The following is a 14,549-nucleotide window of genomic DNA, read 5'->3' as shown; positions in this document are numbered from 1 at the left end:
TGAGTAGGTAGTATTACGTAACGAGCTGTGATGGCCCAGGGCTTACAAGACTTAAATTATAACCGATGATTTTGGGATCAAACCCTGGACACGCTACTTAATTTTTATTTATAGTTCATCTCCTGCTTGGCGGTGAAGGAAAACTCTTTGAGAAAATCTGCCCGTCTTGGAGCAGCGTGGTGGAGTAAGCTCTCCTCAACCTAACCTTCTCCTCAAAAGGGAAAGGAGGCCTTTACCTAGTAGTGGGACATGTATAGGCTGTTATTTTACTACCGCTACCTCGCTCCATGTTTGTAGTGTCCAAAAAGTTCTCTTATAAATATCTGTCTGTCGCTAAATATCTGTCTGTCGCTGTCACAGACACTTTTTTCTGAAACTTAAGAACTATACTGTTGAGACTTGTTAAGTAGATGTATTGAACCGCATTATGATTTTCATACAAAATAGAAAAAAAAATTTTTGGGGATTCCCCATAGACCTGAAACTCAAAAATAATTATTTTCATCAAACCCATGCGTGTTCTTTTTTAAGTTATAGGGGGCAAACGAGAAGAATACTCACCTGACGGAAAGTGATTACCACCGCCCATGGACTGCACCACCTGCTCATTAATTAAAAAAATACACTATTATTAAAAATCGATCAAAGTTATAACGAACTACAAGAACTTTTATATTATGTTACTTGGTGTTACGGAAACCTTCATGAGCGAGTCCGACTCGCATTCTCGCCTTTTATTAAATATGTTCATAGATGCAAAACTTTATAAAGATTAATTAAATACGTATAAATACTAACGCACATTTTATCATAATATGCTCTCAGACAAATAATAATATGCTGGTTTTTAGTAAAACGTATTATACCTTACGAACTTATTATCAATTTTTTAGCAGGCTTCAATAAGAATCAATTTATCAATTCAGTCTTTTTTTTCTGTATGTGCGTCAATAGATATGTCAATAGCGCTCATTTTATCATATATATTAAAGTAAAATAAAATATTCATGTTTTTTTTTTTTCAATCTTTGTGTACAAGTAATAACCTAAAAGTTTACGGTTTTTATGTATTTTTATATTTGGTCTAATAAATCATTCTTAATATCAATATAATCTTATAAAATCAATATTATTTGGGTAAACACGACTGACGAAAAGAAAAAGTTTTCATAGGGGTGCATTGGCTGTGTAAGGTGATTGACCGGATGACTTATATCTTTATACATACATGGGTTTTGACTTTTATAAATAAATATTAAAAATATATTTTCCGTAATGATGGTTATTTTTTATATTATTTTAAGTACATTTATAAAATAATAAGACATATTTTTTTATATATTGTATTATATTATTTTAGACATTTTTTTTTAATATTAATTTGATTCTTTTTTTAAACAATATCCAAATAGTTCTAATGTCCATTTTCTCAAGGTGCTTTGCGCTGATTCAATCTATTTGAGATATGGGCCAACGACCGTCCGTCAACCATCTAATAGTCCTGTTAGAGTTGTTCCCATCGTATCGGGCCTATTGCAGTTCTAGGTATTAAACGATAAGATTTTAGCATCCATATTCAGTTTACAACATAAGACAAAATAAATAGTAATGTATTTAACGTAAAGCCCCACTATTGGGAAAAAACATCTCTTTTCTTGAGCACTTCCTATGCGGTTTGGTGTGTCAGATCAAAAATATAACACTTGCCTTATTTCGTACTTGTGACTTGAAATACATTTTTTTAATGTTTATTTGTTCTTGTATTTCTACTTATAAAATTGTGTGTCGTAATGGATTTCGATACACGGCCAATCTGTTGTGTGTAGAAAATTGAAATATATGTTTATTTTTTTACGTAATAAAGGATTTTTGAATTTTTTTACCTTAAGGGAAATTGGGAGGAGTAACTTTGTGTGATTTATTTTTTCCGTACGAAGTCGGTTAGTGAGTTATTGTTTCGTTTTCTTCGAGTCTACTCAATGGCGATGAATTAGGTAACCTGCAACTTGTCGAGCATTCCTCGATAAATAAAGAAATTGAAACCGAATATTTACAAAACTATAATATTATGAATACCTACGTTTCATTTAGGAGTAAATGCCCCAATAAAAATGGATACGAATCCAGTTGAAATACCGAGAAATTTCGAATTTCTAAACGAATAATAAACTGACCTTCTGTCAATCATGGAGGCAATATTGGGCGTTAAATCTTTTAAACTTTTTTTGCAATCTTATTCAAAGTATTCCAACTGCAAACGGCAGAGTTATAATTAAAAAAAAAAGAGGAAATTAGTTTTATTTTATTCTTATGTACAATTTATTACACTTAAATATGTTTTTACAAAAAAAAACAATGCAATCTAGTGTAATTAGATTTATTTATCGTTCTTAAAAAATAACGAATAAATGATGTTATATGAATTTCGAAAAAAGTAAATTATTTTTAAAATATATGTAAATATGACTGAAATAGTATCTAGTCTTTTTTTAAAAAAAGTATATTTTTCTAAAGAACATTTATATAATTCCGTTACGGCACGTTCAGTTTTCTCTAGAAAAATTTTATTCGCATTCGCCTATAACTTGGTGAGCACGAGTCCCGTCCGGCCGTCAGTCAGTGGAAATGCGCCATTATGTCGCAGCCACACGCATAGCTGTAGCAATTCTCTCACAAGTACCTCTGGATACGAAGAAATTACCTTTTGAGATCTTTCTTATTTCATTTTCGTTTGTTCTTTCTGATTTATACCGGCAGCAAATATCGATTGGTGGTTTCATTATGTATCACTGTTGGCGTATTATAATTATAGTGATATATTTTATTAATCGACTTATTTAAATTAAGTTTATTTTCGTGTATTGAGTTTTTGTCAATTACAAACCCTATTTTAATAGGCAATACCTTGAAGATAGTGGTTTAAATGAAAGTGGAAGATCAGGATTCGACATTTATCTACTTAAATGGTTCATTTCAACAGATATGTCATATATGAGTACGACTTAGAAACACATAATTTGACGTGAACCCATCGATATAATACATAGCTTGGAAGTATAAAACTTATATTGTTACAGTAAAAAAAGTTATATTATTGCAAGTTGACATATGAAAATTAAGGCCGAGTGAGACCAAAATCAAATTATTGGAATCTTAAAAAATAATACGATTATTATTAACTTATTAATGTTATAATAATACTAGTTGAACCTGCGGCTTTAACTGCGCAAAATTTATAAAGCTACCTATAAGTGCATACCAAATTACATTCAGCGATTTTAAGCGTGAAGTGGTAATAGACAGAGTTACTTTCCCATTTATAATTTATATATATAAAAGCGATATACCGCTCACTGATTAATCACGAAATTACAGAAACTATAACTTCTATAAACTTGACATTCTGCAGGTAGGATCCTTATAGGATGTAGACATCCGCTTAGAACAGATTTTACGAAACTGTATTTCACCCCTGAGGGGTAAAACGGGGCTTGGAAATTTTTGTTTTATAAATTTCAGCTAGTATTAGTATAGATTAAAGTTGTTTGTCGTCGACACATATGGTAAAACAATCAATTTAAGATGATGATAATTTAAGATGATTATTAATATTTAATATTTTTAATTTAGTTAATACTGCTAAATTATCATTTACATATTTTATTACTAAGCGATGTCATTCTAATTATAAATTTGTTATAAGTTGTAACTTTTATACAATATATTTTTGTTACAGAATGTGGCTAATGGGCGCGCTGTCAATACTGTGCGCGGTATCACACGCTGTGTCAGAGTGGCATTGTCCTGAATTGAGTGCACGGCCCTCCGCTGAGTGCTCGTGCGATCTACCTCATACTCTGCGATGCGCTGGCGACCATACAGCGTTACAGGTAACGTAAGAATAGAAATATCCTTTATTCTACGACTTAAAAATAAAATATAATATAATTATTGATCTGTACAAAATGGGCTCGGAGAAATCTCAGACGAACTTTGGAATAAATTGTATGTTATTATTATTTTTGAATTTCTAGCGTTTATTTTAAATTGTTACCTTTATTCAAAAATTATCAATAAACTAAACAGGTTTTATTTCATTATTTTTTATTTAAAAGTACTGAAATAAGAACTAAGTACCATTTGCAAAGCTAAATGTATTTAGTATTTTTCTTTTGTGTCAAAAAATAAATCCGTAGTGTTTGTTTTGCTTTTAAATTGAAATAACGGAGTCAAAACTATTAATTAAATTCAGAATACTATTTTTTCCTGCCGTTGATTCCAATTTATGTTTGTTTTTTCACATATATGTATATTTAGGTATATTGACTCGAACTTGTTGATAAGTTTGAAAGATTTTGAAGCATAAGCTAGTTACAGTAATTATAAAAAAAAAAAACATATTTGTCAATGTTTGTGTTATATAATATATTATAAAACTATTACCTTTTTACATGATAAGATATTTTGGGAGCGAAAAGATCACCTCTAGGACGTTTTAAATGAAAACGTAAATATATTTTTTTAAACAAAAATATATTCTTTCGCCGTTTCTTTTACGTGTTTCTTCCCAAAAAGGTGGTAGTATTATTTACAATCAAAGCAAGTTTAATACCTGTTGAATAAACATTTTGATTTTTAGCTTCAGGTAACTTTTTTTCAATTTATTTGTTAGAGTTCTGTGCAAGCCCGTCATGGTAGGTGCCCACCTCTCATCAGTTATCCTGCCGTCAAACAACAATACTTAGTATTAATGTGGTTTGAGTTAACTGTACCTACAGGAACAAGGGACATGATATCTTTGTTACCAAGGTTGGTGGCACATTGACGATGTGAAGAATGGTTACTATTTTTACAACACCAAAGAACGTACGTTCGCACACAGATAACATGAAAAAAATCAGAGCTTTGTCTATTCAAAAAGTAAAGTAAATTATCACTATCGGCGAGGATGAGGTCTTAGCTTAAAGTAAATTATGTCTATATCTATGTCTATTTCAAGGATATAGGAATAGTTTTTCTGAATATCTTTAGTGAATGAAAATTAGGGTGCGAAAGCCAACTTAGAAAAGAAAAAACACAGCATTTACAATATCACGAAGGATTACGAGAAGGCTATTAAAAATAAAAATATACTTGAAAAGTTCCTAGCTACATACTTCGTCAGTCTAAACGATTCAGTCAAATAGTCAAAGTCAAAGTCAAAAATCTTTATTCAATATAGAAGTGTTTACACTTGCTTATTGATTGTCAAAAATCTACCACCGGTTCGGAATTTAGCACCTCGGACCTGAGAAGAACCGGCGAAAGAAACTCAGCGGGATATATATATATATTTTTTTAACCATTTTCCATGTACAATGATAATTATATTTTAGTTATTTGAAGCAGCCTAGCTACTCTTTTCTACTAACACTAAATATAACTTTTATGTATACTAATATTATAAATGGGAAAGTAACTCTGTCTATCTGCCTATCACTCTTTCACGGCCAAACCAAATAACTTAATGCAATTTTTGTTTTTATGCAACGTTGAACCCCAAGCAAGGACATTTTTATGTCTAACACCTGAAACACGAGCAAAGCCGCGGGCGACAAGAAGTCATTCATATATTCTAGTATTGAGAAATATTTATTTAAGATTCTGTAAATTATGTTCGGTAAAGTTGAATCGATTCGTTACTATGGATCACATTTTATTTATTAAGGGAGCTGATTGGTTCAATCGATCAGTCCCTACGCTTCAACCCGCTTCACTTTGTGAAAAGATTTCATTGGACGGAGCGTTTCTACGTTCGTATTAACCTTGTTTGTGTGAATTGCAATAAGAGAATGCAGTGCCGCAATGAAATTGAAACCTTTGTCAATTTCCGCTCGATAAAAACCAGATTTACGTGTAATCGCATTGATTATTATATTTTCAGCAAACTCATTATATAAATGTATTTTTTTATATATTTAAACTTTAAATTTTCAAGGTAATGTAATATTAAGCTACATATATTCTGACTGCCTCGTTGGTTTAGTGGCAAGGTATAAGGCCAAAGATCCACAAGTCCTGGGTCCAAACCCAGGTCGAGCCGATTAAAAGTTATTGGTTTTATTAATATTAAAAAAATCAGTAACAGACCATAGTCTGGATGTTGGAAACGTTTACACTTTCGCGCCTCGGAAATCAAGTAAAGGCGTTGGTCGTGCGCCTGAACTTTCTCCGGTCATGTCTGATTTTCTGTCCAATCGGAACCATTTTTGAGTTATGACGTTTTATAGCTTTTTTCAAAATGCAACTTCAAAAATTTATTAAAAAAATATATCAATTACAATTTTTTTGTCGTCTTATTTATAAAAACGATTAAACGCTGGTTATTTATCAATATTAAAACAATAATTATCGGTCAAAATTTAAAAATGCTAGTGGTATATATTCTGTATATACCATTTTCAATAAGGCGTATGAAAAGTAGCTTAAGTTAACCAACTTAAGGGCTAAGTTAAGAATAATGGCTGGATAAAACATGTCGGTGCCCCTGGCTATGTACGTCTCGGGACGTTTTTATAGCTTATTAATATATTTTTTCGGCAACCACGCAGTTTTATTAATAATTAAATTTATTAATAATTATGATGCATTTTTGCTATATTACGAAGATATTTTATGATTCCATTCAAATAAGATCAATATTTGGTTTCAAATAATTAATTAGCGAGTTTTTTTTTTAAACTTTATTTCCCAATTTTACTCTAAAGGCCTCCTCTGTAGTAGCTTACACTGCCTAATGGATAATCCGGCCCAGTTAATTGATATAAAAGCCACGGTTAATAATACTAATAATATGGTAAATAATAATAATTTATATTACATGTGGCTGCGTGCGCGTATTTGTGTACATGCACTTCCTTAGGCCGTAATAATTTAAAGAAGAATATTTGTTTTAAGGCAGTGCTTATTATTATTGTATACATATTGTTTTATTAGATAAATAAAATAAAATATTTTTATTTCAGGTCATTTAGGCGCATAAAAAATTAGTAACAGAATGTCTTAAAACTATGTTATTATGCATATAAGAACAAGTTTATTTTAATTTAATTTAAATACTTCCCATGTTACGGTATATACATGATACTTAGTACGGACTAAGGCACCAGCTACATGAACATGTGTGTGTATCCAGTATTTTGTTTTAGTAAATTAATCGAAGCAATGAATGAATTTTCAAATTCCTATAAATCACAAGCAATATATTTCTCATAGAGATTTTAGTATTCATTTCATTGTTCGCTAGTTGAACGAGAATTCGTTTTTATTTGATATATATGATAAAATGTTTCGAATATTTATTTATTTATACCATCGACTCGCCTCACATAGATTTTATTTTTCTTAAGCTTATGTAATAAGGAGTAACTTAGGTTACAACAATAACTTTTTTAAATTCAAACGCGCACGGAGTCGCGGTCACAGCTGGTTATTATATAAATATTGACCGCGTGAAATTGTAGTGAGAATGCTAGCAGCAATCCCCCGTTGAATCGCAGTTCATATAAATGTGATAGTGAGTTTATTGTTTATGCGATCTCAGGGATACAGAATAAAACACATGCCACCTACAGGGAGCACCCCGTCCAGCCCTTAAAGGTCTTTACAAATAAGTTTAAACTTATTTATATACATAGCGTTAGGTAGCTGCTATAGCGTAAAATATAATTTACAAAATAATAGATTAGCTCTTATGAGAATTCGTTGAAATATACTAATAGACCTACGTGGGAAAAATTTCGATATTTTTAACATGATTTGTGAAAAATATTTATATATTTTTGACATTAACGCTGAAATAAATATTAATCATTCCTTACATCACCAACGCGCCACTAACCTTGGGATTTAAGATGTTATCTCCCTTGTACCGTAGTTACACTGCCTTACTCTTCAAACCATAACACAAGTATACCAAGTATTGCTGTTGGTGGATATACGGAGTGGGTGGTATCTACCCAGACGAGCTCTATTTTCAACCATGCACCATGCGATATAATCATTAAAAACATTCAAAGGAAACTCGCATCACGTAGTCATCAAATAGGTATCACTATAAGTTAGTTTATGACATTTCAAGTGTGATAGGAATTACAGAATACCGCTGTAGAATAAATTTGGTAGATGCCTTAATTATATGCCTTGACAAGCATAAGCAATTTTTTTTTTAATTTATCCCCACCCTTTATCTCCACAGACGTTTGGTCCGGTCCTTTCATCCTTTGGAACTTGTACAGTTAGCCTCATAAATATGAGTACGTTTCGATACAAGGTATGCATTATTGATAGTTTTTGTATTCAAAACCAAACGACAAAAATGTATGAATAAATAATTGGACTTTTTATTTGTATACTTGTACATTAGTAGTTGTCGCCCGCGGCTTTGCTCACGTTTTAGGGATTGGTCGTCAAGGATCAGGGGTCCTTCACTTCATATTAAATATTTATATATATATATATATATATATATTTATGATATATGTAGGCGAGCAATTGAGTTACCTGACGGGAAGTGGTCACCACCGCCCGTAGGCAATGGTGCCGTTAGAAATATTAACCATTTCTTACATCGCCAATGCGTCATCAACCTTGGGAACTAAAATGTTATGACCCTTGTTCCTCTAGTCACACTGGCTTACTCACCCTTCAAAAAGGAACACAGCTATACTGGATGTTACTTGCACAAAGCCCTACCGCCAAGGAAGTAAAAAGTACTACATGAAATACACACATCATACACAGTATTGTTGTGAGTGAGTCAGAGGAACTACAAATACAAAGGACATAACTTCTTTAAGGTGGCTTTCTTGTGTGACGTTGTATACTGGGCGCTTTTCAACTTTACTACAACGAATTCTTTTCTGTGCAATTGTTATAAATATAGTTGTTTCGTAAATATTAGAACGAAGTTTTTTTTTACGCAGACAGTAGTGAGAACTCGCAAAAATTGTCACGTAAGGAAACAGCATTATACTCCTCTTCAGGCGATACTTCCTTCTCTATCTCATTCTTTCTCTCTCTTTCATTTAATTAAATATATTTCTTGTTATTTTATTATTCTCAAACGTTATTAATTCATTTAATACATAATATACAGCGAGAGTAATTTCGTCCAATCACGGTGTCCCGCAACACCTTTCATTTTTTTTTTCTTATAATTTCGTACACATATAAAATAAAGTCCTGCTGTCACATCTGTGCGCGATAACCTCAAAAACTACCGAACAGATTTTTATATGATTTTCACTAATATACGGAGAGACTCAAGAGGAAGGATTTGTGTAAATTGACTGAAATATCCTGATAGTGGTTGAAATTGATGGAAAAAATAATGCTGAACAATAGTTTTATAGATCCTTATTCAACCCATGTGAAGCCGGGTATGCATGCTAGCTAGTTTAATATAATAGTAAGTCACTACAATTATGTAGACTATATTAAAAAAAAGTCATAAATCTTACAACAGCTTTGTCAGCAATATTTTGAGACGGTCTGTACATACGTAGGATTGTTGGTTGTGACATCCACTTGACACACCCACAATTGTTAAGAGGCGTAGGAATTCGAACATGAATAGTGATTGTTGATCAAATATTTTTGCCTTAGAAAAGTCAGTTATGACGTAGTGTTTTTTTCTTATTATTACAAGCTTTTATTTAAGGGGACTACATGAGCTAAATGCAAGTTTTATAATGCAAAAAAGTATATGATCCAATGCAGTAAACCAAAAGAAAAAAATATATGATAATCTTCAGGATACATGCTAGTTAATTGTTATTTTGAAAACATGATGTAATTAATTTGGTACAATATAAAAAAATCACAAAGTTACCTCTAAAAAAATATTTTAACAAATACTAACTATATTTATATACATTCAATAATTCTGGTTTTTTGTCAGATTATTCTACAAGCAATATACTACTTTATCACCTTGTCAATTTTTCAGTAAAATCAATAGATTTTTTTAAAATCAGATATTCTTATTTTCGAACAAAATGCGTATGCATGTGTGCGTAAACGCCGTGTACAGACCAGTGTTGCAGAACTATCGATAGATTGACTATCGATAGTTGATCTCGAAAACTATTCAGGATATCGATAGTACTATCGATGGTATCGTATTGATCAATACTATCGATACTCTCGATAGTATCGCTAGCTCTCTGTAAGCAATACTATTGGTACTAGCGATACTATTGCTATTATCGATAGTATCGATAGTTTTGGACTATCGATAGCCAGCGATTTTTTGATAGTATTGCTTTTTTAATATAAGTAATGTAATTATTGTACTTTTAATACCAGTGTTCATGTTGTACTTGTTTTTTTGTCAAGTTTGTGATTACTTTTCAAGCAGTAACGTACTCACTTCACTCAAAATGGATAAGTTTATTTCTTGAATATTTTGATTAATTATAACTGTGTGAAATTTCAAGGCCACGCTAATTTATTTATTTTTTGTTTTTAAGAAATCTGTGTATCTGTTCTGCCCTCCTAATTGAGACAACGGTAACTGCACAGAATATGATTTCGAGATAATGGCGCGTAAAGTTTTTTACAGAAAACTGGGTGTCAGTACTATAATTTAAGAAAATACCAATTTTTTTTTATTTTAATGGATAGTAACGACCCTTCTCTTTAAATTTTAATGAGATATAATCATTCGTTTATTTTTTTTAATTTTATAATCATTTGTTAACTAACATCGAAAGAAATAAAAACAATTCTGTTGTCCTATCTATTTTTATAAGATTTATGATTGATCTTACTTCGCTCGGTTTGGCGCCATCTATTAGAATATTTGGGCGTAACCTCGTTACCTCGCTTAACCCTTTCACGGGCTTGCCGTTTTTGTCAATTTTGTGTGTGTGTGCGATTCTCAAGGGCACTTAGATCTTGTAGTCCTCTTAACTTGCAATGTTTTTATTAGTTTAGACCGAATATTGAATTACAACCACGAGATCATGATATATGAAAAAAAAAAATGTTCTGATGACAGTGCATATTTATGGTAAGCATGGCCAAATTCTTCACCTAGGAGCGAGAGAGACGAGGAATGAGGCGATGAGGAACTCCTCAATGCTCGGCAGCATTCAGGAATTTTAGTAAATAAATTCTTGTTATTAAGAATGTTTTTTTAACCTTAATTTATTAGAAGTTAAACTATATGTATAAATAGTTTATAATATAGAAGTTACTATATCATTGCTATGCTATTGCTTACTGATTGATAAATAAGAATAAAGTAAGGAGATAAATTCACCGCGATTATTGATTTTCTTTTAGTTACTTTTGACAACACACATACAAGCTTGGCAACTAAGTATTCTGACCCTTATTATTAGTAACTAGACCAATGAAGCAGTTAAAATCCACCGAAACATTTATCTATTTTAGTCGTTTATAGTATAATAAGAGGTATTAGGATTTTTGTCGAGATATTCTCAGCCAGCGAAGAGCTGATAAGTTAGCAATAAATATATTCTCCTAAAGAAAATTCATAAACATGCCCGATACTATATTATTCTATGCGTTAAAAATGGATTAAAAAAAAAATTATTGAAAGGTTTGAGTCCATATCAGGCTATATTTCATGAACAATTTCATTTACATTTTTGTTTAATCCAATAGAAACAGTGACATGAAATAGCTAAATATAAATTTATAGACCTGGCAGGTGAACGTAACAGCCGCGAATTCATCAATAACCAATCCCCGCGTCCCGTGGCCTGCAAAATGTATTTGCATACAAACCGATTTAAGGATTTTAAAATAATTCGTTTTAATTTTGTGGTTAATTACGTACGTATCGAAACTCCAGAAATTGATAGCGAGACCACTTATTGTGGGTTGTTTTCTGCGTAGTGGTATTTAAACATGATTTTTGAATTAAAAATATAATTAAAGATATACTTAAATAAATTAAATATAAATTAATGGTATATTTTTTATACAGTTTTTGGATTCTAGAGCACTTGAAGATTAAATACTTAATAAGAGGCTTCATATAGTCAATTAAGACTCATTTACGGCCGAGATGGCCCAGTAGTTAGAACACGTAAATCTTACCCATATGATTACAAATTCAGGCCCAGGAAGCACCACTGATTTTTAATGTTATTAATTTGTACTTAGCTCATGCTTGGCGGTGAAGGAAGAAAAATTTCATGTTTCTAATTTCACTGAAATATGACGTGCGTATCCACCAACCAGTATTGGAACAGTATGGTGAAATAGGCTCCCAATCTTCTCATGAAAGGGCGACAAGTAGGAATTTGAGTTACTTTACTTTTTAATTTTTATAGTATGTGTATTAATTTCTACATTGGAATATTTCGGAGTTGTCTGTGTTTACACCTCCTTGCATGGAAAACAAATAAAACCATGATCCTGCGCTTGAATTATTTCCGGTGCTGTTCCATTGGCCACAAGTGTACCCAATATTTAGTCCACAATAATTAGTCCTGCTCAAACAGCTAGTCTTCCTTGAGAATAGCTACCGTAGCCGAAAACAGTCAGGAACATGTCATAATCATAAACATCTCCAATAAATAATGTGTACACTATTTTAGAGACTGAATTCTTCAGCTTAACATTTTAAGTTTAATATGTCATAATTTAGATTTGGTTAAACACAATTAAGTTAGGTTAGAGTTGAAGGTGTCAGATCGGAGAGGATCGTCGTAGGCGTCATTTCTCTGAGCTCCATAAACTGATTAAACTTATTGCTAATTGACGAAAATATGTTATTTTTTTTTATTTCAAAACCATTCACGTTCATCCTTTGTGATTCCGTCAGCTCGCTACTCATACAATTTTCATTATATAAACAATATAAGTAATATATAAGTGATTATATTTGACCAAAAATTATTGTTTTAATCGATGCAAAATTTATACACAAGATTTGTAATGTTAAAATAAAAAGAATGGCATGTCTTGTAAGAATTTTAAAGTACACGCTACATACATTGCGTGTTGCATGTTGCCTTTGAACACTTGCTTTAGAATTCTTTTACAAATGATAACATTTTGTAGCTTTATATTTATTGCATTATGTTGTAGTGTAGTTAAGTTAAGCTATAAATCAGCATGTGCTTGTATTTAAGTTTTTCTAAAGAAAGGATTTTGCTCATAATATATATCGTGTATGAAGCAAAATAAACAGTCGATGATTATTACACAAGCGGCTTTATATATAGTTAAAACAGATCTCGTATTTAATCTAGTATCGCAGATCTTATTTATAGTGAAACATTTAAAGTGAAGGCAATTCAGCAATTAAATCCATATAAAATAATCAATTTTAAAATAACAAGTAAATTTTGATTAAAACTTATTGTGAAATAAGCCTTTTAATGCTTTAATGTGGGACTGAAGTCTCCTTTTCCGAGAAGAAAAAGGACGCCTTTGGACCTAATTCCACCATGCTGCTCCAATGTGCGTTTATTAACATTAAATTGAGGCATATGTTGGTAAACTCAGGATGATTTCCTACACCACCGAGCAACAAATCAGATGAAATTATAATCGCTTCTAACATTATAATTTTAGAAATTTAAGTTTATGCAACAATATTATAAAAAGCAGCAGTTCTGATTCAAACTATTAATGAGCTACTTATAGTACTTAGAATAATAATAATAGCTATAAACATTACGTAAATTAAATTTGGAAAGTTTTATAAAATCATACAACTTTATATCAGCAGTAGCACTGTTTTGCCTTTATGAAGCCTTATCATTTTCAACTACAGAAATACCCTACTTAAGGCGAAATTTCATAAATAGTTTCAACAAAATTTATATTTCACTTTACATAACAATATTCAAATTTAAATTTTGTTCAGAGTTAAACAAACGGCCGGTTTATTTGTACATAAGTTTGCTGAGCAAAAATCATCTTAACAAAGGGAGAACCGATGTGAAAAGTTTCAGATTCTCTGCTACGATTTAAATAAACTGTTAAATAGAGGAGCCCTTTTAAACAGTTGGCGTTTCAAGTAGACTTATGTGGATAAGTGAAATTATTTTGTTTAAACCATTAATATAATTCATTTCGACAATTTATATAAGTTAAAATATCTATATGCTTTAGTGTTATCGTAACCGGAAGGATCAAAGATCTTTGGATCTTTTGGTAAGAACTACTGAATTCTTAATTGGGTATGTAAAAAAAAAAGTGTTTATAATTAAATTAAATCATATCACAATAAACCAATAACTAATGTACGTGACATTTCAATTTATTCGGAATGTGGATCTTACAAGAAGGATCGGCAAGAATCTCAGAACCTACGTACTACATAAATCCATTTTTTCAAAACTAGTATTATATACTATTTTTATTATAAGGATAGAGAATACCTTTCGTATTGTCTAAGGAATTCAGAATCCCAAGAAGACAAATAATACCCTTTCAAGGACACATGTGTCAATATAAATGTCGTTTAGAATCTAAGACTTCTAATACGGACGCATATTTAAGTTGCTTATGAATACCATATT

General features: G+C 31.2%; 1 protein-coding gene across 1 annotated transcript in view; it reads left to right on the top strand.

Annotated features, from left to right (window-relative positions):
* LOC113401878 (slit homolog 3 protein) overlaps positions 1–14,549 on the top strand; it is a 92,578-nt gene that overhangs the window by 58,376 nt on the left and 19,653 nt on the right. The window contains exon 2 of the mRNA XM_026641954.2: positions 3,737–3,890. Within this exon, the coding sequence (XP_026497739.1) occupies positions 3,738–3,890 (153 nt within the window). The 5' untranslated portion in view covers position 3,737. The remainder of the gene's footprint in view (positions 1–3,736; positions 3,891–14,549) is intronic.

Source organism: Vanessa tameamea, chromosome 23 (assembly GCF_037043105.1).
Source record: "Vanessa tameamea isolate UH-Manoa-2023 chromosome 23, ilVanTame1 primary haplotype, whole genome shotgun sequence".
NCBI classification, from domain to species: Eukaryota; Metazoa; Arthropoda; class Insecta; order Lepidoptera; family Nymphalidae; genus Vanessa; species Vanessa tameamea.
The sequence above is the reverse complement of the archived record's forward strand: the minus strand, read 5'-3'. Positions and strand labels throughout refer to the sequence as shown.